The sequence below is a fragment of the Coloeus monedula genome, assembly GCF_965178545.1.
Source record: "Coloeus monedula genome assembly, chromosome: 8".
NCBI lineage: Eukaryota > Metazoa > Chordata > Aves > Passeriformes > Corvidae > Coloeus > Coloeus monedula.
This window is the reverse complement of record NC_138788.1, coordinates 31,999,825-32,025,554: the sequence shown is the minus strand read 5'-3', so window position 1 is coordinate 32,025,554 and position 25,730 is coordinate 31,999,825. Positions and strand designations below refer to the sequence as shown.

Below are 25,730 nucleotides of genomic sequence, written 5' to 3'. Positions count from 1 at the left end.
ACCAATGTCACTGTTTATATTCCCTGTAATCTCTGTTGGACAAATATTGGTAGTAGTGTGATGGAATTTTTTGTTCATTTGAGACTTTCAAAAGTTGGAATTGGTGTATTTTTTACTGTTGCTCAGTATTAGCCTGTGGTCTTCTCTGGCTTATTCTCCTGCCTTATCAAGAATTCTGAAATAATAGACACATCTGCCATTTTTGCTTTTGTTCTCAGTGAATATTGACATAAAATTCTGTTTTCTAATGGATGCATATTACAATGATTTTACAATGATTTCATGAATAGAGCACCAACCCAGGTTAAATAATGCCAAGATTCTAGTATTACCAGAGGAAACAAAGAAAATCCAAATCTCAGTTGACAAGCTGATCCTTAGTTTGTCCTTTTTACTCCTACTGTAAATCTTATGCAAAGGTCACAGCAGTGCTAGTTCACAGACTTTAGTAATCCGTTAGTATTTACACCTTCTGTAGGTTCTGTAACTATATACACAGAACAGATTGCTTCTGATACTCTTACATAACAAAGCATGGAACACTGCATATCCCATAGAATTGATCTCAAATGCATTTGTCATCTAAATCTAAATTTCACAGTGCAGATTTTTTTGTGTTTAGTCATAAAAATATATGCAGACTTGAGAACAACTGTGTGTGAATGAGTACAATAGAACTAGGGTCTCAATGTCAGGTTTAATATATAGTTGCACAAATAACAAGAATATTGATAACAGCATTAACAATCTTAATGAGGGAAGAGCTTTGCATAGAACTAAATGAAGATACCTTGGCTGGACAAAATTGAGTTGTTCAGAACTGTGGCAAACTCTGTCTTTACTCACTGCTTTTCCCAGCTTTATTTGTAGGAGTAGATGCTGTTTTTTGAAAAGGAGCACCAAAATTACGTTCATTCTTCACACTGAAACATTCTGCTCTTGACAAACTGTTGAAAGTAAGCTGTGAATACCTGATAAATAGGGTTAATAATTTTTAACAATGCCTCAGCTGTAACAGCAGCATTGTCAGGCTGGTGCTGCACCAGTGTAAAGGATTTGAAGAAGGCAATACTAGTACAACAAAGTCAGATAGTAATTCTTATTTTTATGCTGCAAACACTGATTTAATCACCGGTTTTCTCCATTAAACTACTTTATATCGACATCTTTCATTTTTCTGTCCTTTGAAGGTGGTAAATATGATTGCCATTTTATCCATTTTTGTTATAAACGAAACAGACTTCAGAGCGTTTGGCTGTGCATCAGTTGTTGGAATGCTGCCATACACTAATGCAGACTCCCCACTGTGAGCCCAGTGGAGAATTATACTTTGATTCACCAGATTGTATTAAATAGTCCAGCTGTTGGGATTTGAAAGATAGTTACCTCCAAAGTGAAATAAAAATGAACTTGGCATTTATAGCTTTGACCATTTTTGCAGTGTTGGTCAATCAGCTTTTCAAAAGTAGCACTTTTTAAAATAACCCTCTTCTGGTTACACTGCTTTAAAAAGTTTAATTTGCTGTAACATTCAAAATACCCCGCCCTGTATTTTTCTGGAATGATTGGCAACTTCTGCATAAAATAAGCATTATTTTCCTTTTGAAATCACTAGCTTCTGATGATAATCAAATGAGTCTGAAACTGTATCTATTAGTGCCAATTTCTGCATTAATTAACTTATACCAAAGTTCTAATGTTAGAGACAATTCTTATAATTAAAGCTTGAACATGGAATTTCATTTGCCGTATCCAGCGCTGCAAGCTGAGTAAATTCTTTCTGAAATGGAAAGTGCAGCAACTGTTGTTTCTGTGATTATTTTCTTGGTTTTAAGCTGTTCATTTACTCTCTCCCTATCAGGTGGGAGCTGGTGCAGTCCCCACCCCATGTTCTAATTGTTGAGTGGGCTGACCTCTTTCTTCTTTGTCATTTTCTTTAGGACAAAGACTGTCACAATAAAGGGCAGTTCATGGCAGATGGATCCTGTAGCTGAATTTCTTTCTATGGCCTCCAGTTGATTCTACTTTTTCCTATCAAGGGTGCTGCCTTGCCAGTATGGAAGACTGTTTGTAATAAATGAGCATGAAAATTTAAAAGAAAAAAAGTAAAAGGGAGGAAGAAAAGACTCTGGACAAGCCAGTGCAGTGTGTGCAGGACCTTCCAGCACCAGGGATTTCAGCACCTGCCCAGTTTGGGCTCTGTGGGTGTGGACAGTGCATCCATACTGGTGTGTAAGGCCCTACTGAGGATGGGCCAATGCAATGTGGCTGCCATCCCTGAGCCTGCCTGGCTCTGAGCCCACAGGCACTGGGCTGACAGGCTCTGGGAGGCTCAGGCTCTGGAATGCACGGTGCAGGAGGCACAAGCCTGTGCTCTCAGGCTCTCTCTCTGCCCTCCCAGCACGGTTAAGGTGGAACACCCCAATCTGCCACTTGTTCAGGTTGAGCATTCCCAGTGTTTGCCATGTTCTCTGCTGGTGCATTCTGGCTAATCTGAGGATTTGCCTGCATGTTTTCAACACCAGTACAAAGCTTTTGAATACAGACAAGTGCTTTTAGTGTTCATAGGCTGATGCCAGCTTTGACAAATAACCCAGGTGTCTCTGACCTTTCCTTCCTCCCCGCTCAGAGGCTTTTTATCCACACAAATCCCTGCACTGCAAACAATGGTGGTGTAGCCCCATTTCTGCAGCACAGAGTGTGGGTTGAACACCCTCGAGAGTTCAGCAAAGCCAGTGGGTGAATTTCCAGAAATCATTAGCAGTTGCTCCCAGTGAGACCAGCACCAGCCAAGGGAACACCTACCTGGTTACTCTGTGCCTCAGAGTTGTGCAGTGCAGCCCCAAGTGGGTGGCTCTGGGATAGAGGTGTGGAGAAGCCATTTCTCAGTGCCTTGTTTGAGTTCATTTTTCATCTTCCATGCCTGGCTTAACGAATGGTCCAGGAGGGTGAATGTGACTGCTGCATTTTGTGCACTGCTGTCTGTACATAACAGCTGTTAAATCCTTAAATGTATTTGTTAGCTTAGCAGACCTGTCTTGGTCATATGTGCTACTAATAGAAATGCTTTTCTGTGTTTTTATGCTCTTCTGAATATGTGAACTGTCATCTGTATTTATATATTTATTCTTTCTCCTCTAGATCAACCAGTTACACAGAATTTACAAGAAAAGCTTCGAGCAGTGAACAAGAGACCGAATCTGTGGTAGTTTTAGATCCTGTGTCCACCAGTGGAGATCAAATGTCTGAAAACACCCTGAACCAGAACAAAGTGAAAGAAGAGAAAACCAAGCCACCGCATAATGAAACTAATGTTGGGAAAATAAAAGAAACAGATAGTTCTAACTGTTAATTGTTACTCTGAAAGGCTGTAACTTTTGGGAATCATTATCTGGACATGTGAATTGCTTAGGTGTGTTACTAGGGGCTACAGTCTGTACTCAAGACAGAAATAATACAGATTGAAATGGTCTTTTGTATGCAGTTTTTGTTACATGCACTGAAGTGTTAAATAACTGTGTGTCACTCAAAATCCCTTTCCCATTTAATTTGCAGGTATGGTTATTAATTTCTTAGATAGTGTCAGTTACCTTTAAAAATGGATTTGAAAAGGGTTTTTTAACTCTTCTTTTACTGAGAAGATGCCTTGTTAAAGGTCTGTTCCAAAGCTTGCCAGAAGCCCCTTGCATCCCTCTTGAGCTGGACAGGTTTGGGTTAGACCCTGTAAGTGATTACACCCTCATCAGCTTCAGTATGGGAGGGGTGATACTAATTATTAATAAAAGTGTTTAGACACATTGCTCTAAAAATATTTTGATATCCACTTAAACCAAGATCTTGTTGGTCCCCTGACTGCTGTTCCCACACAGGGAGGAAATGAAAAGCACAAGCACAACCCTTCTGTCTCAGATTCCCAGGGGACAGAGACTGAAAAGCAGAGGCAGTGCAGCATCTCATTGTGGTACCAAGATTTTTGGCAGCGATAGCCAGAGTCAGGGGTTTGTGGGCTGGGACTGGTGCTCTCATTTGGGTTAAAAGCTTTCCAAAGGAGGACTTGCTCCTGGGTTTTGTTTCAATGTTACACAGCAGCTTTTGGAACTGCTGCAGCTGGAGTCTGTTTTTACTGCTGCACAAAAATAACTTGCCTTAGGCTCCAGTGGGCATGGGCTGCGTTTGGGATTGATTCTAGGACTGCAAGTTATTGGGAATCAGCGTTCTGAGAACTCCCAGTGCTAACAAATGAGCCCTTGCTTTGAACCTGGCACACACTGGTGGCATTAATTTCTTTATGAGGTGACACTTCAGGTGTCTGTGTTTGATAACACAAATCCCAGTTTCCCTCAGCCCTTATTGCCTATGATGACGGTGAGATAGGAACATCATTGATTTGCTCTACTGCCAATTCACATTCCATTGTAGTCTCTTTAAATTCAACACAGTATCTCATTCTTTTATAATGAACAAATGGAATCAGGGATTTGCCTAAAGATTGGTGTAACTGAAATTGGGTGGGCACGTACTTGAATGCACTTGGATTCTTTTTTATTTAATTATTTGAAACAGTGATAGTATTGAAGGATGAATGTTCTGAGTTTGTTGGTTTGGCTCTGCATGCAACTGTCTGGTGCTTTTCCTAAAAATAAAATGATAGTAATGAGTGTGGTGGTTTCACATCTATTTTGGTGGTTTTTGCATGTTTGCTACGAAAATCTTGGGCTTGATCTAATTACTGAATTACATACAGTTCATAAACTTGTGGAAATTTGTCTCTCATTGATATTTTCATTTCTTGGGGGCAGTTGGTTCTGGTTGTTAATTTTTCACTTATTTGTCTGTTACACTGAATTTAAAATGCAAAATTTCATATATGTATTTTTTCCTCAAATTATTGCTGCTGTATTATATGTTCAAATTTTCAAATTATACAAAACCGAGAAGTTTTTCAAGAAGCATTTCTTTTACTTAAACTGTTTTGTTACCTAGAACATAAATTATTTCTTTAACTTTTCATTGTTGCTTATTAAAAAGACTCCTGACAAGTTTCCCAGATCTTGTGGAATTGACTTGTTACTCTCTGCTTCCAACTGGAGCAGGCTTCCTACTGATGCCAGTCACAGCTCTGTGCCCAACATTTGGGGTTTGCACTGATCCTTTGCAGGCTGGATCTCAGAGCAGCATTGAGGGGGATGGGGGGATGGAGCAGCATAACAGTCAAGGCCTTTGTTTTTTTGTAAAATGTGGTGTTCTGTTTTGGGTTTTTTTTTGCTTTTTTTTTTACTGTTTGTCAACAGCTTGCTCTTTGTATCAAGGGAGAATCTGATTTTCTCAAAACAAACATTTAGTTTAGGACTTAACACAGCAGTATTTGTTTTGTCAATTTGTAAATGCAGCACAGAATTTTCAGACTATAGTCACTGCTCAGTTAATTTCGCTTCAGCTGAAGGCAATGATCCCTGGGAAAAGAGAAGCCAGTATTTGAAATCTCTTAGAGATATTTGACTGAAATGCTTGAAAAGAAATGGATTAAGGAAAATTTAATATATGAGTTTCATACTAGAATGAAAATAAATTGATTTAGGAGTAGTTAATATATGAGTTTCCTAGTAAAATGTTTTTTCTTAGAGATTTATCCCAAAGTTAATGTGAGCTGCTGTAAGTCAGCTGCTGTTCTCTGGGAGCTGAGCTGTGAACCTGCAGGGCTGGCTGAGAGCTGTGGAGGCAACTAATCCTGCTCTGGAGCAGGAAGCACATCAGGAAGTTGTTCTGGCTGTGATTCTGCAGCAAAATCAATAAATTCAAGTTTTGCTTCACCTGAAACAGAAGAGAAAAAAGCAGCTCATGTTTGCTGTAATCGAGTTTGTTGTAATGTTCTCTGGTGCACACAGATGTTTGAAAATGTCACATGATTCTTACAAGAGTTGAAACACCTTTAAAAGTCTGGTCCTTAGAAAGGAGCACTTTGATTACAGGATCAGGACATGGTGCACATCAGCCTGAGTTATGTATTGCATTCCTTTCTTCACTGATCATCTCACCTTACTGCCTTATTTTTTTTCCCCTCTGCACTGGTGCTCTTGCAGAGTTTCCATTAGCTGACTCTGCCTTGTCCCTACCCCAGCCTTGAGCAACCAGATGAGAGCCCCTGTCCCGGTGTTGCTCCCGTAACAGATCACAGTTATTGCCACTAACAGTTCTCCCTGGTTTTCCCAGCTCTGTGACTCTTTCTCCATCCCTGCCCTCACCACCAGCTCCCTGTTTTGCCCCACACACGATGCCCACGCCACCCTGAGCGCCTCTCAGCCCTGTGTCACCGCCAGGTGAAGGGGAGGCCCGGCTGGAGCAGGTCACACACCCGTGCAGGTGAGCTGCTGGCGCATCATCGCCACCGGGGCTGCTCTCAACTACTCGAAGGAGAGCGGCAGGCAATGGGAGAGCCTGGATGCGATGCTCCTGAGCCCCTCACACACTCCTGATGGGCCAGTGTCACCTCCCAGCCATGAGCCACTTAGAGTGCCCTCGGCACGGGCTCTCCTGTGTATTCCCAGCTCCAGCCCAGCCAAATGAAGAGCTTGGTATGCAGCTCAGACCTGCTCTCACTATTTCCCTGCTGTTGATTTAGGTACTGGATCTTATTTCTGCCAAATGATTAACGGTGTCGGGGATTGTTGCTGTTTCATTTCATCAGATATAGGTCTAAATATTTGTCAGACTCGAGAGCCTTTGTTTAGACTATACTATTTGAGGAGGGAATACATTAATACTGCTGAGGCAGTTAAAATTCATAGTTCTATAATTATCTGTCTTATTTTTGAAAAGTGCATTCTGTGAAACTACTTTCTCAGCAAAAAAGAATTTGTGTCTGTGTTTCAATTTTTTACAATGATTATTTATGAGCAAGGGGGAGATTTCAAAAAGCTCAAAATATTTTCAATAAAAACAAATTTCAACTAAAAACTTTGTTCTATAGTGTGCATGTCAAGTGCTGCTACCCTATGTGTAGAACACTGAAAATTATTACAAACGAGGGTAAAATGACTTAATTCTGCTTCGTGTTTCCTTTTCTTAGGCATAATACAATTCCTGCAAGCCTTTTCCTTCCTTTCTTCCTCTCCTTGTCTCTCTGCCTCCCCTTCAGATTGCTTGTCTTTATTCTGGCTTGATTGATACCTGAGCAAGTGAGAAGTGGCTCTAATGAACTGTTAAGCATTTAACAGTGCCTTGGTACAGTGTAAAAAGAAGATGCAGATCCTGAAACAGGCAGGCAGATGCATACAAGTGGCTAAGGCTGAATGTGCATCGTCAGCTTGGGGTTTTCTTGGGTTTTATTTAAGGCTTACCCATGCAATTGTAGCTTTCCAAACACATTTTGCTGGAAATGTAACGTACAAAAGAGGGTTGTGAAATGAAGTTTTGTTAGCAATATATGTTTAGGGCCTCGAGGGAGGTGGGGTATTTGGCCTAAAATTCCATTTTGGCAGCTTTTCGACACGTTATATGCATGGTTTTTTGTTTCGTTCCCTTTGCACCGTGGGCTTCAAGATTCTAACCAATTAATTCTGGAGAAAAAGCTTAATGTAGGCTACTCCTCAAGAAGGGGGCTCTATTTTAACATTCAGTAAACAGATAATCCATTAGGACAACAATATACATTGTGGCAAGTGCTATCCTAGGTTTTTTTTGTCAGCCCTTATTTACAGCCTTTTGATTTCCCTTCCCTCCTGGGGTGCAGTTTCAATCATTCTCCCTCCAATCTTTGTGGCCGTATTCATGGCAGGCTGAAAACAAAGTAAGAAAGAAGCTCGTACGCAGCGTTCCATTGGCGGCCAGTTCCTCCTCTATAGCCAGCAGCCGGTTGTATTTGGCCACCCTTTCTCCGCGGGAGAGACCTCCCAACTTGAGAAACCTGGCACCCAGACCAACAGCCTGCAACGAGAGAGGGCCCGTGGTAAAACTCCACACTCGGGGAAGTGAAGTCATTCCCAGTAATTCAACACGGTATCCTACGTCTAATTTAACACCCTCATCTCTCCACAGAGAGAAACGGGGGAAATAAAACCTCTCAGGGAGAGATTTGCCAGATACAAACAGTAATTTTTGCTGGTATATGAAATGAAATTTTATTTGCAAAAGATTAAATATAGTAGTGTTAAGAATTTTTGCTTAACATATTGTTACTACACAGGAATGTTTTAAGTAACTCGCATTTTTTTATAAACTAATGCAAGCAAATGGATCATAACACTTTTGAATATACTCCCCTGCTTTGGCAAATTTCCTGTGTGTTCTCTTTAAACTCAAAAGAATAACCACTCTCTGTGGGGAAAAAAAACCAACCCTCTAGAAAAAGCCCATTTTGTAAAATGTTGTTTCTTTCTCAAGCACAAAAAGGCTTTTCTCCGTGAAAAATAGTACATGTTAAAAGCAGTATTTTGCAATTCTGCAGTTGAACAGCTTTCAGTACTTACCAGATCCACGAGGCTCTCATCTAAAGATTCTCCATCTGGACTTCCTAATATGGTAATATGTCTTTGACCTATATATAACGGGAGGGAAAACCTTCATTAGAGTGTATTTTATGTATTTGACACAGAAATTGTTTGGACCTCTCATTTTTTTTTACCCTTGGGCTATCCAAGCTTAAATACAAATAGGAGTAAAACCCACCTTACAAAAATGTAAACTATATTTGTTTGCTATGTTAAGATTCTGTTTTATTTTCAGATGGATAAGGGAACATCTAACATCCTGTCCTAGTCTCTGTCTCTCACTGATCTGTATGGTCAGGCTGTGCTATTTATTTTAAATGTGCTCCTCACTATAGTAATGATTTTTCTTCTCTTTGAAAAAGAATTTACCATCCTGACTGAATGAAATCTCTTAGTTGCTATTTACTCGCTTTGATACAGCGATTCTGGGTGTTTTTAAGGAACAAGAAAAACACTAAGCTATATTAAATTTGTCCATCTATTCCTTGGGTATAAAAATGAATAAACAAAATGTGATACAAAGAGAAATCTTACAAAGCTGCCCAGGTTCTTAGTACTGTTACTACAAAGGCTCAATAATATGTAGTCAATAATCTATGTAAATGCAATTTTAAACAGTTTGTACTTGCTTTAATTTTTAAATTATTAATGCTAAAATTAATCAAAATTCAGATGAATTGATCACATCTCTTTTATTTTAATTCTGATATCTAACTTGGTATGCAGCATGACACTTAGCTGCAGTGTCAAAGGGCACCCACATTCAAAACATTCAGTGTATTAATTGACTACAGTTGAAGCTTTGAATGCTGTTTTAAGCTCCTTGACAGGGATCTGTGAATGAAAACTTGAATTTCAGTTTCTCCTGACAAGTGCTTTCTAAATTAGAAGTGTCAATAATTAAATAAAAAGATGTAATATTTATGGGTGTGGCTCGTAGAGTTTGGTTTCAGCCTTTCCCCCCTCTACTCACCATCAAGAATTCCAGTAAGTTCTATGAGGTCTGACACCTTGGTTTCGTTAATGTATTTCAGGACAACACCACTGCACATTGCTATGTTTATGTTTTGGTCAGTTTTGAGTTTGGAAATATGTGTGGCAGCATCTTCAGCAATCAGGTAGCATTTGGAACCAAGGGCACAACAGATGCTACTCCACTGTTCTCTGTCCTGCATAAACGAATAGAGTAAACAACTGGAGTTTAAAAAACTAAACTGAATGAAAACCCCAGCAGAGGAGGTAAAATAAAAAATTAAATAATAATTTGGGTTTAATTATAAATATGCCCTTCATATAAATAAGTTACATTTTATACTGTATTTTAAATTTGTCTGCCTAAGAAAAACATACCACTTGGATTTTCCTTGGATTTTAAGATTTTGCTAGAAAACATAAATTTCAATCTGAAATTAACCAACACTATTTGCACAAAATATAGTTAAAAATATTTCAAATTAAATTAAATGTAGGGATTTTCTATTTTGATTTCCTTCCTGAAATTTACTTCATTTTGATAGAATATAAAAAAAATTTTTATTGTTTAATTCAAAGGACTCATTTTTGTGTTCACATTTTAAGTGTCATGGTTGTTTGAACATAAAATAATGAACAGGAGACATAGACTCAGTGGCAGGACCCATAGGGAACAGCAGAATACAACGCTCTCTTTTCTAGCAAAGCTCCATTTTTCAGGGTCTTTGTTTCTTTATTTTAATGCATTGTCCACATGGTAGACGATTCAGGCTAAATAAAGGACAAGGATATGTAAAGAATTCAAAAGAAGAAAAGTATGAATTAATTTGCTTGCTTCGTGTCCACAGAAGGCAAAGTTCTCACATTAAAAACATTTCTGCTTCATAATTCTGCCAGTGGTTATTCTTGGTCTGTGGATCAGACAGATTTTTGTACCTGTCGACTTGAAATCAGCATCGGGGCCATTCCTGTACGGATTTCAAGCCGGTGTATTAAAGAAAATGAAGTTTTTGACACCTGAACAAACGTTTAAATTTAAGCACCAACGTGGTCTGGTGTCTGGCAATGAATTATTGAATTGGTACCAGTACTAATCCTCAAAGATCTAATTATCTGGGGCAAAGATGTGGCATGGGTAAGCCCTGGAGATCTGGGAGGAGGAAGAGGAGGAAGAGGAGGAGAGACATTTTTCTTAACTCTGTACTCTGTTCCCAACTGCACTTCACTATCTGCTGTAATTTTCCTGCTGATTCTCATCTTGCAAATATTTTCCTTCATAAGAATTCCTAAAGAAGTTTGCAGCCCTGGCAGGAGTGGGGAATAACCTGGTGTTTTGGAACATGGTTTTTCAGAGAGTCAGACTGAAACAGTACAGGGAGGCAAGGCTAACAAGGCTGAGGTAATACTAAACACAGTTATTCCGAAAATGAACTTTTAAAGTTCCAGCTAAGGACAAAATGAGATGGATTTTGAAGTTCATCAGTTTTAGAATTATTGATTCAGGCACTGGGCAGATTCACAAAGCCAACATCACTTTGCTTCTCCCTTCAATCACAGTCTTTGTGTTTTGTTCATGAAAATGAACTCCCTCTATGTATTTCTAAGAAGATAGAGTGCAATTTGACACTGAGAGCAAATTTTTATTAAGTTGTGCAACTGCAGAAACTTGGCCTACAATTGTAGGTTCTGCAGCAATTAAGTTTTTATTCTTTTTTTGTAATACATGGAAATTTAACCTTATGTATAAATGTATATATTTAATGTTATGCAATCTCTTTTATCCATCTGCAGTTTGATAACATGTTTAATAGTATTGTGCTTTATTGCTGTAGTTGATTTGCCACACTAATTAACTTCTCTAACTTTGATAACAGAGGTAAATACAGGGTGTCTTACTCCCACTTCAAACATTCTGCCAAGCAATGTTGCCAAGTGACAGGACTTTAGTTATAAATGCCCATCACAAAGAATTGCAGCAATAGTGGTTTTTGGTGATTTTTTTGGCTGAACATACAACAATGTTCAAATATTTTCTTCTCCAGCATAATATAATATAATATAATATAATATAATATAATATAATATAATATATATAATATAATACAATATTGCAATACAATATTGCATTACACATGACTTCTTGTAATACACTTGAATTTTACAGTTTTACCTTACAATTTGAATTGTGCACATAAGGAGGGAAATGTAATAAAAATAACAGTGGTTTAGCAAGTAAAATCAAATAAAAGAGCAATTTCTTTTAATTCTTTAAAGTATGCATACTGACTGTATTCTGTTCATGCCAGGATTATTTTCTATCAGAAATTATGTCAAAAATACAGAAAAATGTGGATACTGACAATAAAATATATTCAAATAAATTGTTAGATGCATTTTCTAGTGATATTTTTGTGCTTAAAGACTTGAAAAACAGAAGCTTTGTATTTTACATGTTTTGTAAAAATGAGAAAAGCTCAGTGATATGCCACTGAACAGTATCATCAATTTTTAAAGGACTGCACTGTGTCTTACCTCTTTTCTTAAGGGATCTATTAATGCAATAATAAAAGGAAAATTATTAATCATTTCCACATACATGGCAACCATTTCATCAGGACTTTTGAATGTTCCAGTGAGTATTTCATATTTTCCTTTATCCTAGAAGGTAAAAAGCGTAAAAGATAGGAAAGTAAGACCCTGAAAAGCAGGGTGTACACATCTCTGTTAAGGCAGTGGGCTGTGTGTGCTTCAAAGAGAAGGCATTCACTCATCTGCTTTACTCTGTGTCTGAGTTGTCAGCACATTGTTACAGAAAACTCTGCCTAAAATGACACTGTGGGTTCCAGTGGGCTCATGCCAAAGTCTCTGAACAATGCCACTGCCAAAGGAAGAGAGATCTATTTCAGCACTTTCTAGGCATCACTGCCAGTTTGACACAATTATAGCATAAGGTTAGCAGTATTTGACATTTTTATTGAATATCATGGGAAAAAAAATCTCATTTTTCTCTTCAAAAAAAAGGGGATTTCTTTTCCTCATTTTCACAAAGAAAATATCACTGGGGAAAGGAGTGCACCACCCTCAGTGCTCAAAACCAAGATACTGCCTTTCCCTGCCTCTTTCCCCTTTCAAAAAAAAAAAAAAAAAAAAGACTACTTTAAAATCATTATCATCATTCTGGGAATCACAAACTACAGCCTGGGAGGAATTTTAAGAACACATTGTGAAACTGTGCAGGATATCCACTGCCTTAGTGACTTTAACAGTTCAGTAACAGAAAGTTACAGAATTACTGATAATTCAGTGGTTAAGATTTTGCACATTCTGGTATAAGGATACAGATATCACAGGAGAGCAACTGCTTTCACAAAAGATATTGGTAATGGAATCTTTGGCACTATAGAACACCCAAACATGTAAAAGCTCATGAGGTACTAAATGGAAATGGAAGTTTCTTTTCCTGCTTAGAGAAAAACCTGATTGATCTTGGAATAAGGGGCAAGAACTGTAAGATTTCATTGGGACATAAACAGATTTTGTCAAATAAAAACATTAAAAAATTAAAATTAAAAAATTAATGTTGATGCACAGTGAGATGGGCACTAATGTATATATATAAACATACCATAGTAAAAGTACACGGAAATGTTAGGATAGTCAGAACAAAACAAGAGATGTAGCTTAATGTAATGGGAAAAAAGCAGATTCAACCAGAATTTATAAATGCAGAGATAATTCTTTCTGTTTGCTTGGTTAGTACTTTAAAAAAAATGGAGTTAGGAGCTAGTAGGTGAGTTTGCAACATAATAATAAATAATGTTAACAAGAGCTACGTTTATTTTAAAACCCAAGAAAATAGATATTGAAAAATAACTTACATAATCCACTAATTGATGAGCAGCACAATTTATTGCTAAGTACATGTCTGTTCCTAGCTCCAGACCTATATTTTTGCAAGCTGTTTGCATTAGGAGTAGCAGTTGTTCTAGATTATCATATCCTGTTGTCAGGCAGCCTAAGTGTGATATTCTTTTTAAGGGTGCTGGCTGAAAGCAAAACAAAAATAATCACTTTATTTACACACATATGTATTATAAATATTTATATTCTTTTTTCATTGTCATTTCAGTCTGCATTTAGTCATCAAATTATAAATTTGTTCTCAGAAATCTCCTTGGCAGCTTTAAGGACAATTTTCTAGCAAAGAGGGATTATGAAGTGCTAATGAGTAGAGAGCCAATAGTCCTTGGAAATAGTCTGGCCATGTAGATCTCAGTCTTGTGTGGTCAGTAGTGGTTCACAAAATTATTTTAAAGGCACTCAACAACCACTGAGGTGTCATGAATACTCTTGTGCTGTGGACCAATCCTTTGACACAAAAACATATTCTGCTTTTTTAAATAGCTTTTACTCATTTATCCTCAACTACAACATTGATATTGACTCTATGGAGTGTTCCAAGGCTTCTAGAAGAACAAATATCACAGAGGGGAAATACCTCCAGCCCAGCTGCATGCAGTTGTCTGCTTCAGGGACAGTATTCCTGGACATGAGCCTCAAGCAGAGTTACATTGAGCAAGCATTTCACATGTCCTTCTGTTGTCAGTTTTTTTGTAGGTTTTTCAAGTACTGATTTTTAACTGTAGGGTCTGGGAATTTTGGGTTATAAAGATGCAGCAACAGACAGCAAAAAAAGCCGAAGTCTTCGTGCACTTCAGATGGAGGTTAAATCTGCAGTTTCATGTGATTTTCAAGATGTCCATATGCTGTGCCTTGTTACATTCTATTAAAAGCACTTTTTATCTGTATAAAAAAATTTCTCTGTCTAGTTTTTACTTCCATAACCTAAATAAGCTCTTCTTCTTCACTGCCTACTTTGTAATTTCTTTTTTTTTCCCCCTTACAAAAAAGTTCAAACTCACACGGTGCTTTTATCAGTTTTAAATTCAGTTTCACTACTCTCTCCTTTAGTTTTCTTCCACTGAAATAAAAGGAATTTTTTTCACAGAATCTAATGTACTGTTTCCTTGTGTGTATATTACAGAAATATTCTACTTTATGATTGCAGTACATATTGTGGTACTAATATGGAAACTACCCACCAGGAAAACACTGGCCAGCATCTTAATGATGGTGAATTTTTTACTGTTTTAGCAACAATAAAATAGGAAAGCTCTTCTTCATCCTTTCTTTTTTATACTTCACAACAGTAATGATTCTCACCTGATAATATTTAAATCATCTCAGAATGAGGAGAAAAACTTGCATGGCATTTCCATCCCACTATTTGGAAAACTCATCAACAAACTACCAGTTTTGCAGGGATAAAAAAGATCATTTGAGTTATATAAAATACAGTCCTGTGCAATACTGTGAGTGCTGCCCTTTAGCTGCTGGTTTGTATCTGCCATTATCTATAACCTCAGACTGGACCTGGGAACTGAATGCAGCAGGATAAAGAGGGGAGTTATGCTCCCAGGGTTACGAAACAGCACAGTCTGCAAGTCTTACAAGTAACAGTTTTATGGCCTACATGATCAAAAGGGCATGTTCTCTGCTGGTGCTGCAAAATGTTCATTTGGATAAATTACCAGAATTTCTATATGAGAAAAATTACCAGATCCCAGAAATTTTCCCCTGTTTCCTCTACTGTCCCCCAGGAAGGGATGGTATAGCCAGAAGAATCTAAATTATTATGTAAAAGATGAGCCTTTGGAATATTTAAGTCTTGCCTTGACCTTTCCAAAATGGTGATGTAGATTAATGCTTCCTTTCTTAAGAACATTTTGGTTCCCTGCTGCTGTTAATACCTTGTTGAAGGCTTAGAGTTAAAATCTCTTTTCTTACCGGAGCTTTCTTCCCCGAACTTTGTGCTTTTCCTTTCTTACTGTCTGCTTGTGGACCAGGCTGTTGGAGTGAAAGAAGAAAGAAATCAATTGGAAAAATAAAAAGATGACAGAGACATCTCAGAAAGAAAAGATAAGATAAAAAGATAGACAGAATTTTGGTCAAAAGAGATTGTAAATATGTAAGTTAGGAAATAGCTTTACTTAATAGTTTAATAGTTTTATGTTGTGGTGGTTACTCATTTAAAATGTTTATTTCTATGTGGACATCTGTCCAACCATCATTTGGTTTTCAAGACATTCTCACCCAGCCCATCAAAAATACAGGGGATCTTAGAAATGAGAATCTAGACTCTGTACTTGGAGAAACCCAACCACCTTGCCTTCCAAAAAGCCCATGACACACCAAGACTTATTTACTACTACAGTAATAGTAATACCTTGAATAAAACTTGTTGCATGTGAGAGGTGTACCAAGATCAGAATACATATTGTATATTCCCTCTCATACTATTCACTCCCAGTATATTCCTTCAGGTAAACAGAAAGCCTTATGCTTAGGACAATATTTTGTTCTAAATGTTCTAATTTATTATCACCAAATGGCCAATGCTTTAATCATCTGTCAGAAAACAACATCTTCTGTTCTGTGTCATGAGCCTGTAACAGGCTAAGTGTTCCACGTGTATGTTTAAAAGGACAATGGTAGTAAAAAGATTAAATTAAGTACATCTCACTGTTAGAACACATTTTTGTTGTACCATTTTGCCTGAAGGCTCCAACAGTCTTGTCATTTCTTTCTGAATATCCTGAATTCTTTCTATGCCCTGAAATTAAACAACAGTAATCTTCAAAAGGAAGTTCTATTAATTCATATTAGCAAGTTAAATAAGAAGAGATATAACATTTATTCTAAAGGCAAATTTTAATACAAAGTCTTAAAAAAAGCCCAAACCTTTAACTCAGTCTCTCCACCCACAAAATGCAGACAAGTGTCCAACGATAAACAGTTAGTAGCAGTGGAATGAGAAGGAATATTTGACTGTGGGATGTCAAGGAAAGCAGTCTCTTCCCCAAAAGTATCCCTTCACAAATCTAACAAGTAAAAAATATATGGGTCTGCATTTATATCTGAGAAGTGCAAAGGTGATAATCCCTGTTCCCAGTTGTGACTCTGCCTAAGACTTCCTAAGATCTGACAAGACTGAGTGCATTTACCTTCAGAATACTTCCAGGAAGAAGGAAAAAAAAAAAATCACTGTCTTGATTTTAAACATTGGGGAACACTCCAATTAAATTAATTCATTGTTTTTAATGCAAGACTTTTTTCTTTTCAGCTGAGCTGGTAAATGTTGAGTGCTAACTTTGTAAAGGACATTTCAGATTTTCTCAAACTGTGCCAGTAAAGGAATACTGAAGGGGGCAGAAGTCAGTCACAGCTGGCAACACTGCAGGACAAACAGCTTCGTGTTCTGCACTGCAGCAAACACCTTCCTCCTCTCCCATGGGCACTGGGAGGCATCCTTTGAATGGGGCAGAATTAGTGACCTTATTAACAGCTCTGGGGAACAATCCAGAAAAGTTAAAGGAAAAGCAAAAAGAAAGAGAATCGAGCTCAGCTATTTTTTCAGGTCACCAGCACACAAAGTAGAAATCACAGCCCTAATGAAGGCATCTTGTGCAGATACATTCTTTAATGCAACACATGGCTAAACAAAAAGAGAGAGGGCTGATCCCATCTGTCTCACACATCCTTCTTGTTCTTTGTATTCCCTTCTAGTGTCACAATTTCATTTTAGAGCAACTTATTCCCAAATATTTTATGCCTTCCTGTGAATTTGTTACGGCTTTTGTTGTTTTGTATGCTGTACCAAACAACTGCTAATATTTATAATCTACTAATGCAAAATCTATTATTGTGTAACACAATCCCTTGACATCTTCAATGCACTGATTTTTTTCCTTTATATAAACATACATTTTCAAATTAAATCTTCATGGTTCTCCTTTTAAATCATCTTTTCACTTAATTTAATGTTATTAGTGTTAGAATTCTGCACTGACTAACATCTGTTAAAACTTTGGCCTTGCAAGCTAGCAAAAAAATGAAAAATATAGTTTGTAAGGACTATATTAAAAAGACCTGTATACTTATGTACATATGTAGATAGTATGATGTCTACAGAATACATTTACAAAAAATAAGGAAACAGTACCTGTTTGAGTGATAACTCAACTGGTGGTATAAGCATAACTTCTTTCACTAATTTCAGTTTCGTAGGTAAATTTTTTTCACAGTTCAACAGAGTAACCATTGGGAGTGGTAGAATCATTTCTTTAGGTGACTCCTGTAATTGGGAGTGCCAGGTGAAAATAAAAACGTAGAACTCAGAATAATTTCTAATATATTTTAGTTATGGTACAGGGTTCAAAACTGCTACAGGCAATGGTGTTAAGGGTGTATTCTATGAGGCAAATTTAATAACACTGTCACAACTGGCTACGATAATTATGATAACTGGGATAAAATAAACAAAATTACAAAGCCACGTGTACCTGATCATGTTTCAGCAGTGCAATATATAAGTACAATGGGACACGGCTAATGGTGGCCCCAGCCTTTGCTATGGCAAGTGATGTTCCCCCAATGGCCAAGCTGCCACACAGCACGGGTTCAGCAGGTTCTGCAGGTGGGACGGGATTCTCTTTCACTAACACCTTCTTTACTACAAGAGAGAGAGTAGTAGTTAAATATTTCCTTGGTTCTAAACATATGCTTGTGGATCACAGTCATGTGAGTAAATATGATACTGTCATTTCAGTGTGTACTCAATGTATTAAAAACCAATAATTAATTTTTCAAAAACTTCATTTTGTCAGCCATTTTATATGGAATGACCTTACAAGTAAGTACAGTATCTGTCCTCACTTTGTTTCAAATGCATTTCAAGTTTGTTTCTTTTGGAGATCTTTCAGCCACTGAAATATGTATTTTTATTTATCTGTGTTTGAATCAAATAACATTATATCATTTTCAGGTTCCTTTCAAAAGCATGTTTTCAGTCTCCTTTATTGTGCTCCTTAAATGCTAGGATTTTGCATTAAAAAATTGAAGATTACATTATAACCTGATTGGGAGTACAAACACTTGAATTCTTCTAATAATTACTGTGAAAAAAGTTCAGGTCTATTACAACTGGAATTCCCAAAGAGAAAACAGGTCTTTTAAATATTACACATTAAATTTTCATAAGAATTTATTTCCCTTTCAGATAACTTTTTCCAAAATGTTGTAAACCAAGCAGTTCCCACTAGCACTTACAGGGAGCATCTACTGAAGCTGCAATAAGTGGTCTGATTCCCAAACATCACTGCACTGGGGACTGTTTTACATTGGCTCCAAATAGTCAGGCACTGAGTCTAACAGTAATATCACAGTTGATGTCACAATTAGTGAAAACATGTAATAGATGTATCAGCAGAAGCTTGACTGAAATATCATATGCACCACAGTGATATCTGGATGGACCTGACAACTGCAGAAGTTAAACTTCAGGTCAAAGGTGAATTTACTGTGCACACATCCAGCATATGAAGTGGGAGGTTTTTTACTGACAGCGTATGATAATTGCAACTAAACTGATAATAATAATTTGCCAAAATTTTCTGCCCGTCCAACAAATGACAACAACCCTTTTTTCTCTGAGTTTAGTGTATAGATGGAGATAACATATGGGGTTTTTTTCCCTTTGGGTTGTTTGGTTTTGGCCATGTCTTCTTACCTTGTTTTTCTAGTCTCACACTACTTTTCCCTTTTTCCTCTAGTAAAATGTTTGCTTACTTCCTTTTACTCTATAGTACCCTTCATTCCCATCTCATCCCCTTCTTTCTTTCTCTTTTGCTTTTTTCTGTATTTCCTCCTTTTCTCAGTGTTAGAAGGAAACTTTCCTTCCTCCTTCTTTCAACTGTTTTCAACTTCTATCTTAATTCAATTTCCATTTTCCTGTTCAGTTCTGTGATTTCCTTTTCTTTCCTTATCATTCTCATTTTTATTCTTCATTTACATCCTCCTCCATTCTTATTCCTCACTCTGAAGAATAATAACCTGTCTACACCAACTGTAAAACAAAGGCAGAACTCTGTTCAACCAATACATGTGAATGATGAGGAAACTGTATTTTCCCCTCCCTCATTCTGCTGCTGAAACTGCTGTGATCAAAAAGGTCAGGAGAGAGTAACCAAACCCTCTGAACATGAGACAGGATGTGTTTTAGGACTTTAATCAGTATCTGTATTGCAGAAAATATCAAAATTAAATTAAGTAAACCTGGTTTTCCTCCTTTTTTTTGCTTAGGTATTGGGGTTGGAGGGCATGAAGCAGGGGCAGGAGTAACTTTTGCTGCTTCTTCTTCCTCTCGCTTTTGAATTTCCTTTTTTTCTTCCACCTTTTTTGCGAAGTATTCACTGAAGGAAGAGGCATAAAAATTACTGGGTCAAAATACTGTTAGATGTGATAAGTAGACATGTGATACAGGCTAAAGAACATGCTAGGAGGTAGATTAAGTGCATGTATTTGAGCTTCTACCACAGATTCACTGTGTGAAGCTGGAAAGTCCATAAATTTATCATATAATTATTTTTTGGTAGTCATCTGCAGAATTGATTAAAGAAAAAGAACCAAAAGCAAGTATCCGAGACCTTAGCACATGCTTTGTAAATCACTCTGGTTTTAAAGTCAGCTCTGAGAAAACAATCTGAGCATGAAGGGTTCATTTCCTTTGCATGGGTAGTAACAGATCCTGTTGTAACTTCATGCCATCCACCAGCCTGGCCTAGGTTGCTAAGCCAGCAGAGGTGAGCTGTACACTGGTTATTGTGTGGCTGCAAACTCAGGGCTAGCTGAATTTCAATTATATGCATGAAGTGAAATCTTCACCCATGGGTCACAGAAAGCCAATTCAGGCAAACTGAGTATGTAAGATGCATAAAGTGGTGTAAATAATGCATTGAAATCTTATTTAGACTCACTTTCCAACCAAGTCCTTATTCCCTTTATCAAGGTTTTCTCAAATCTAGCCTATGTGGAAGGCAATTAGGTATGTTTGCTACAGTCTGTGTTCATTGTGGCAGCCCAAACCAGCATGATTTTTATATCATAATTAAGAAAAGCAGTCAATAATGTAGTGCAATGGATCTGAGACAGACATGACATCCTAAGAATATTTTTTAAGATAGTAGAAAACATTGAATATTCTGTATGTCTTTCATTAACAATGTAAATTAATGGTAAATATTTCGAATGCACTAATTTTTATAATATGCAGGACCTACCCAAGCATCTTATCAGCTTGACACTGGTCAGTAGACTCCAAGTCTCTCAACATTGTGTTCAGTGATTCATTGACCCATGCCACAGCAGTATGAACAGACTCCTTTCTTTCTTTCTCATCAGCTTCAATTGTTTCAGGTAAAGCATTTTCAGGTATTTGAGAATGAGAAGCCATTATAGTGGAACAAATCCTCTGAAAAAAAATAAAAAACCCCAAGCAACAAAACAATGTAAAAAGGTTTATAAAACACTGTTTAATTTCTAACTTGGAAATGTCATTTGAAAGACTGACAAGTATGTCCTTACCAACTCTACAAGTACCTATCTCCAAATCTATTTGCTCCACTTGTCTTTTCTCGTCCAGCACCTTCTTCTCAAACTCTTATACTTTGGTAATTGTAGACATTATTCAAGTTTTTTGACCAAAATTACAACTACATAAAGAGGCAAAAACCCTCTGGCAGATCTTCCTTATACATATATTATGCTACCAGAATAGAATGGAGTTATTTTAAGGACCATACAGTCATTAGGACACCTTTTATTGGAGCTGTTGGTAGCCTGTTGCACCATGATTCATCAGCATTCATGCTTAATGCCATCCCTCATGATCAGTTACTTTTGTCTTACTTAGATAATTTGAACCTATCTTTCTGTACTGATGAGGAATAAATGATATTAAGTAAATTCACTTAAGGAAGACATCATTTACAAATTTCCCACAGCTGCCTGCACTAACAGCATTAACTTTACATCCTGTGAATATCTATGAGGTTACATGTAATTCAAGAATTAAGTGAACCAGAGTTTAACTGAGGGAAAGTAGAAATAATTACTCCACAATAGCTAGAGCTGCAAAGATGTAACTTGACTATTTCAGGCTGGGGAAGAGATGAGCCATCAATTCTGCATTGCAGGTGCTAAATGGCTATGTTTGACTTTACTATCACCCACATCAACCTATTAGCTCAGTGTAAAAGAAATGCCTTCACCTATACTGTTTTTCACCTGTACTGTATTTTTCTGAAAGTGTCACACAAAGAGAAATATAAGGGTCTGAAAATTAAAGAAAAAGGTGAAATGAAAGTGAATGTAGAAGGTTAGTATGGAGTGAAAGGAAAACCTATATGATCACTAAGACAGAAAAAAAATTAATATACAAAGATAGACTATCAGATCCCACTCATAAAATATTGTCTAATTCACAGAAAATAAAGTTGCCATGTTGCTGCCACTAACTTTTCACAGCACCTTTTTTTTTTTTCAAGTTACAACACTCAACTGTTGAGTCACAGGGATTTATATCTTATCATAGAGATGGAAAATAAAACATTCCTTGAGATGTGAGAAGAATAGTACCTTTCCCAGATATTGTCCTAGTGAAATAAATAAAACGAGAAGCAGCAGCTCATACCTTCTCATAGTTTTTAACTGTGCAGTATATTTCCACTTCTAATGTTGGCTGACCAACTCCATCAAGAACTTTTCTTCCAACCAATTTGCATATTACTGGTGCTTTTGAAAATTTAGAAAAGTAGTTAGCCTTAAATGAAGGAGAAAGAAGTCCATTAAAAGTCAATTTCCAGGCAAAGAGGCTTTTATTCCACGAAATATCTTTCAAGCAAATCCACCACTGAACAAATCCATTATGGGTCCCTTCCAACTCAGCATATTCTATCATTCTATGTTTTATATGTTCCAGCAACCTTTGAGCCCTGTGAGAAAAGGTGGAAACCAAGACTTCTGGTAAGTGGAGTTCTCTTTCTTCTTCCAACATGGTCTTTAATGGGCCTGATAAACTATCATAATTCAATATATTTGGGTCTCTGTTTGTAGTCAATAAACACCAATGTTGGTTTAAAAAATGGATTACATTTTTACCTGAGCTTTCTACATACTTCCCTACTGGTTTCATTATTTAATCTGGTATCAGAGAGTCATCAAACCACAGCTTGCTAAATGGGAAAACTGCGAAACACTTAGAGCTACAAATAAGAGGAACATGCCAACTACCAAGCAAAGCACGAAAAGTTGTTACCAGCTCCAGTCCCTTCCACTGATGATGGCAAAACACTTGGAGATGGGAAACAGTATAAGATGGAATGAAATATTTCAATTCCACAGCCACTCTCCCATCAAAGATCATACTAGAAATCATTTTTTTCTAAGAGTTGCTGGCAATTCCAGTACTGCCACTAATTGAGGTTTCATTAGGACTACTGTAAACAATATTTTGCCAAGTGGGAATAGGTAAAATTGGTCTGCCTTCCATGAGCAGTTGCAGTGTGAACAGCACCCGGTCTCTTGCTGGCCCGAGAGCCATCACTGCTGAGCAGCGGTTTTGTTAAGGACAAACAGCAGTCCATCTGTGGACTACTTTGTTTTTTGTGTCGAGACAAGCAACTAGCAGGGACACGAAGCCCGGCAGCTGCGGACATGTACGTGGCGCAGCGTCCAAGTGCCACTGGCCACAAACACAGAATCACCGCAATCCTTGCGCGGGCCAGGGGGGAAACTGCTGGGATCTCCTTCCCCTGCCATGGAGCCCCGGCAGAGGGGCCCTGAGGGCACAGACACGGGGTTTCCCTGCCCCTGCTCAGCCTTGTTCCCATTGCTTGGTTTGTGTTCCCTGCGCGGGCAGAATGACCCTTGGTCCGGTGACTGGAACAGTTCCTGGGCAGAGCTCCGGCCATGCGGCTGGGGAAATAAACATCTCTGAAACATCTAGCAAGAATCCGTCCATATGTATTTCCTTTCCACGGGACTCCTGGTTTGATATATGTATGTTGCAGTATCCCCACTGCAACAGGAAACCACTGAATTGGTCACCACTGAGACGCCGAGCTCCTCGCTGCACCCCCTCGCCTGAGGGCAAGGGCTGGCAGCGAGCACGGTGGGTAACCCACACGGCCCCTCGCGCCGCCACCCGCCGGGACGCGAGGCCAGAAAAGGCGTCTCCGGCCCCGTCCGGCTGCTTCCCCGCCCCGCGCTACCAGCTCCCCGTAGAGATCCCCGGGGCGCAGCGGGAACAAGGTGTTCAGCGCCTCCTCCATCCGCTCCGGCACCCGGTGCCCTCGGTAGTATTCAGCCGCCTCCCGCCGCCGCCGCCCCCGCCGCTCGCCCGCCTGCATGGCGGAGCCGCGGCCGCTGCCGGGCAACGGAGCCAGGGAGGGCCCGCCCCTTCCCCCGCTCCCTGCCAGCCCCGCGGCGGGACAGCGGCGCTTCGGGGCCCTTTGCCCGGGCCCTCTGCCTGGGCCCCACGTTCCCGGGGCTCTGCTCCCTCAGGAACACCCCGGGCTGGGAGCCGGAGTGGTTCGGTTTGGCCCGGTTTCCTCCTCAATGCCGCGGGGTGCTGGCGCTTCTCTCGGAGGCTGGTCATGGCCTTCCAAGTCAGGACGGCCCGAGCAAGCGCTCCTCGGTTTTAAAAGTCTCCGAGCAACAAAACTGTGCAAGATTATGGTCCTGAAAGAGGGACAGGATGTGGTTTGGGAAATGTCTGGTGGAGACGACGCTGTAAAACGCCCACAGTAACTCCTGCGTTTTAAAGCCCTCCGCTTTCAATGAAAAGAAACATTTCTCAACCGAAATGATCATTTTTAGTCTGCAATTTCCTACAAAAACTTTCACTTTGTTACACTGTTCACGGGTAATTTTGTTGAAGTAACTGAAAATGGAGATACTTAAAAGCTGTTAGGTGCACACTTCCCCAGCTCTAAAATCAATATGTGTGGACCTTTGCTCATTGTGTGCTCACTTCTCCAGGTGGGGTGATAATGAAGAAAAACCCTTAAGGAATCATTTTCTTTTCCTTTCACATCCTTTAGAAATACTATGGTAACTCTCCAGAGAGTTAAATCCTCTTTTTAAAAAGCTGTTTTCTCTGAAAAAGTTTCTAAACTGACACTACGTGTTCCCTGAGGAGAGTGGATAGCGAGTGCCTCATTAAATTTTTTTACTTCAGGAGGAGTTGATGTGGTGGATGGCTGCTCTTTTGGGCACATAACTGCTTCATGAGGGGCTTGTGCAGTCAGAGGGCTGGGTGGCAGTAGTTAGGTAGTGTCAGATCTTTGTCACATGCACAGGCTTGCCCCAGAAAGCTCCAGTTCAGCTAAATATTCCTGGAAGAACAGGCTTCTGGAGGTAATGGTACTGGTGTGGCGGTCTCTGAGCACGATCGTATGCTGGGTGATCCCACCCAATGTGAGAGCTGTGCCTTCTGATATATTTAAGTGCCTCTGTATCAGTTTCCCACCTTCTGGCCTTTAACAGGCTCTAAACAAAATTCATCATGAAGGAACATGTTGGAGATAACAGGGAGACTAGGGAAAATATAAGACTTCTCTGGAAAGAAATGGGAGAACTGATTGCCTAGGGATATGAAGAAGGCTGATATACTGAATGACTCTTGTGCTTCTGTTCACTTGAACTGCTCTAGCTACACCACCCAAGTCACAAAAGAAAAAGTGAAGGACTGAGAGGACAAAGGGATAACAGTCTTGGTGGGTGAGAGAAGAGTAACTGATGTCATCTGCCTGGACTTATACAAAGCATTTGCAACTGCCAGCACAACATCCTTTTCTCTAAATTGGAGAGATGGATTTGATGGATGGACCACTTCGTAGATAGGTATTACCGCAGGCCTGGGCCCTAGGGTATATCACCGTGTCCCGCAGCCATAGGGAGGAGGAGGAGAGAAGATCCAGCAGGCAGGAATTGTGCAGCAAGATTGATTTATTTAATTATTTTACAAACTCTTTTATAGACTTTTTTCTTCATAGTCTAATTGGACAAAGGACCAGCCACCCCTTGGGGGTGATTGGCTAAAATCCTAAAACATCAATTGTCAAAATATTTTTTCTACTATACCATAAACAAGACTTTCCAAAGTTGCAGGTGGCTTGGTTGTTTACATTCCCTGCTACCTCTTCTGCGTGAGAGAGAAGTCTCTCACGGACTTAGAAAATAGCAAGAAAATCCTCGCTAGCAGCATTTTTGTATCTACAGATAAGGAATTGGCTGAATGGTCACATGGAAAGCTTTGTGGTCAATGGCTCAATGTCCAAGGGGAGAGCAGTGGCACGAGGTATTCTCTGGGGT

At 38.8% G+C, this 25,730-nt stretch overlaps 2 protein-coding genes across 2 annotated transcripts in view; one reads left to right on the top strand and one right to left on the bottom strand.

Moving 5' to 3' along the window:
• Nucleotides 1-3,352, top strand: part of SHTN1 (shootin 1) — a gene marked incomplete at both ends in the record, with an annotated part of 53,019 nt that extends 49,667 nt beyond the window's left edge. Inside the window, one exon of the mRNA XM_082286581.1 lies at nucleotides 3,142-3,352. Within this exon, the coding sequence (XP_082142707.1) occupies nucleotides 3,142-3,352 (211 nt within the window). The remainder of the gene's footprint in view (nucleotides 1-3,141) is intronic.
• Nucleotides 3,353-5,722: 2,370 nt separating this feature from the next.
• Nucleotides 5,723-23,764, bottom strand: ENO4 (enolase 4; the record flags this gene model as incomplete). Its single annotated transcript, XM_082285918.1, has 14 exons — nucleotides 5,723-5,811; nucleotides 7,806-7,923; nucleotides 8,466-8,533; nucleotides 9,460-9,655; nucleotides 11,991-12,116; nucleotides 13,337-13,504; nucleotides 15,306-15,365; nucleotides 16,066-16,131; nucleotides 17,521-17,652; nucleotides 17,861-18,030; nucleotides 19,632-19,768; nucleotides 20,636-20,826; nucleotides 22,048-22,176; nucleotides 23,627-23,764. The coding sequence occupies 14 exons, from the start codon at nucleotides 23,762-23,764 to the stop codon at nucleotides 5,723-5,725; spliced, it is 1,788 nt and encodes a 595-aa protein (XP_082142044.1).
• Between the last annotated feature and the right edge of the window lie 1,966 nt (nucleotides 23,765-25,730).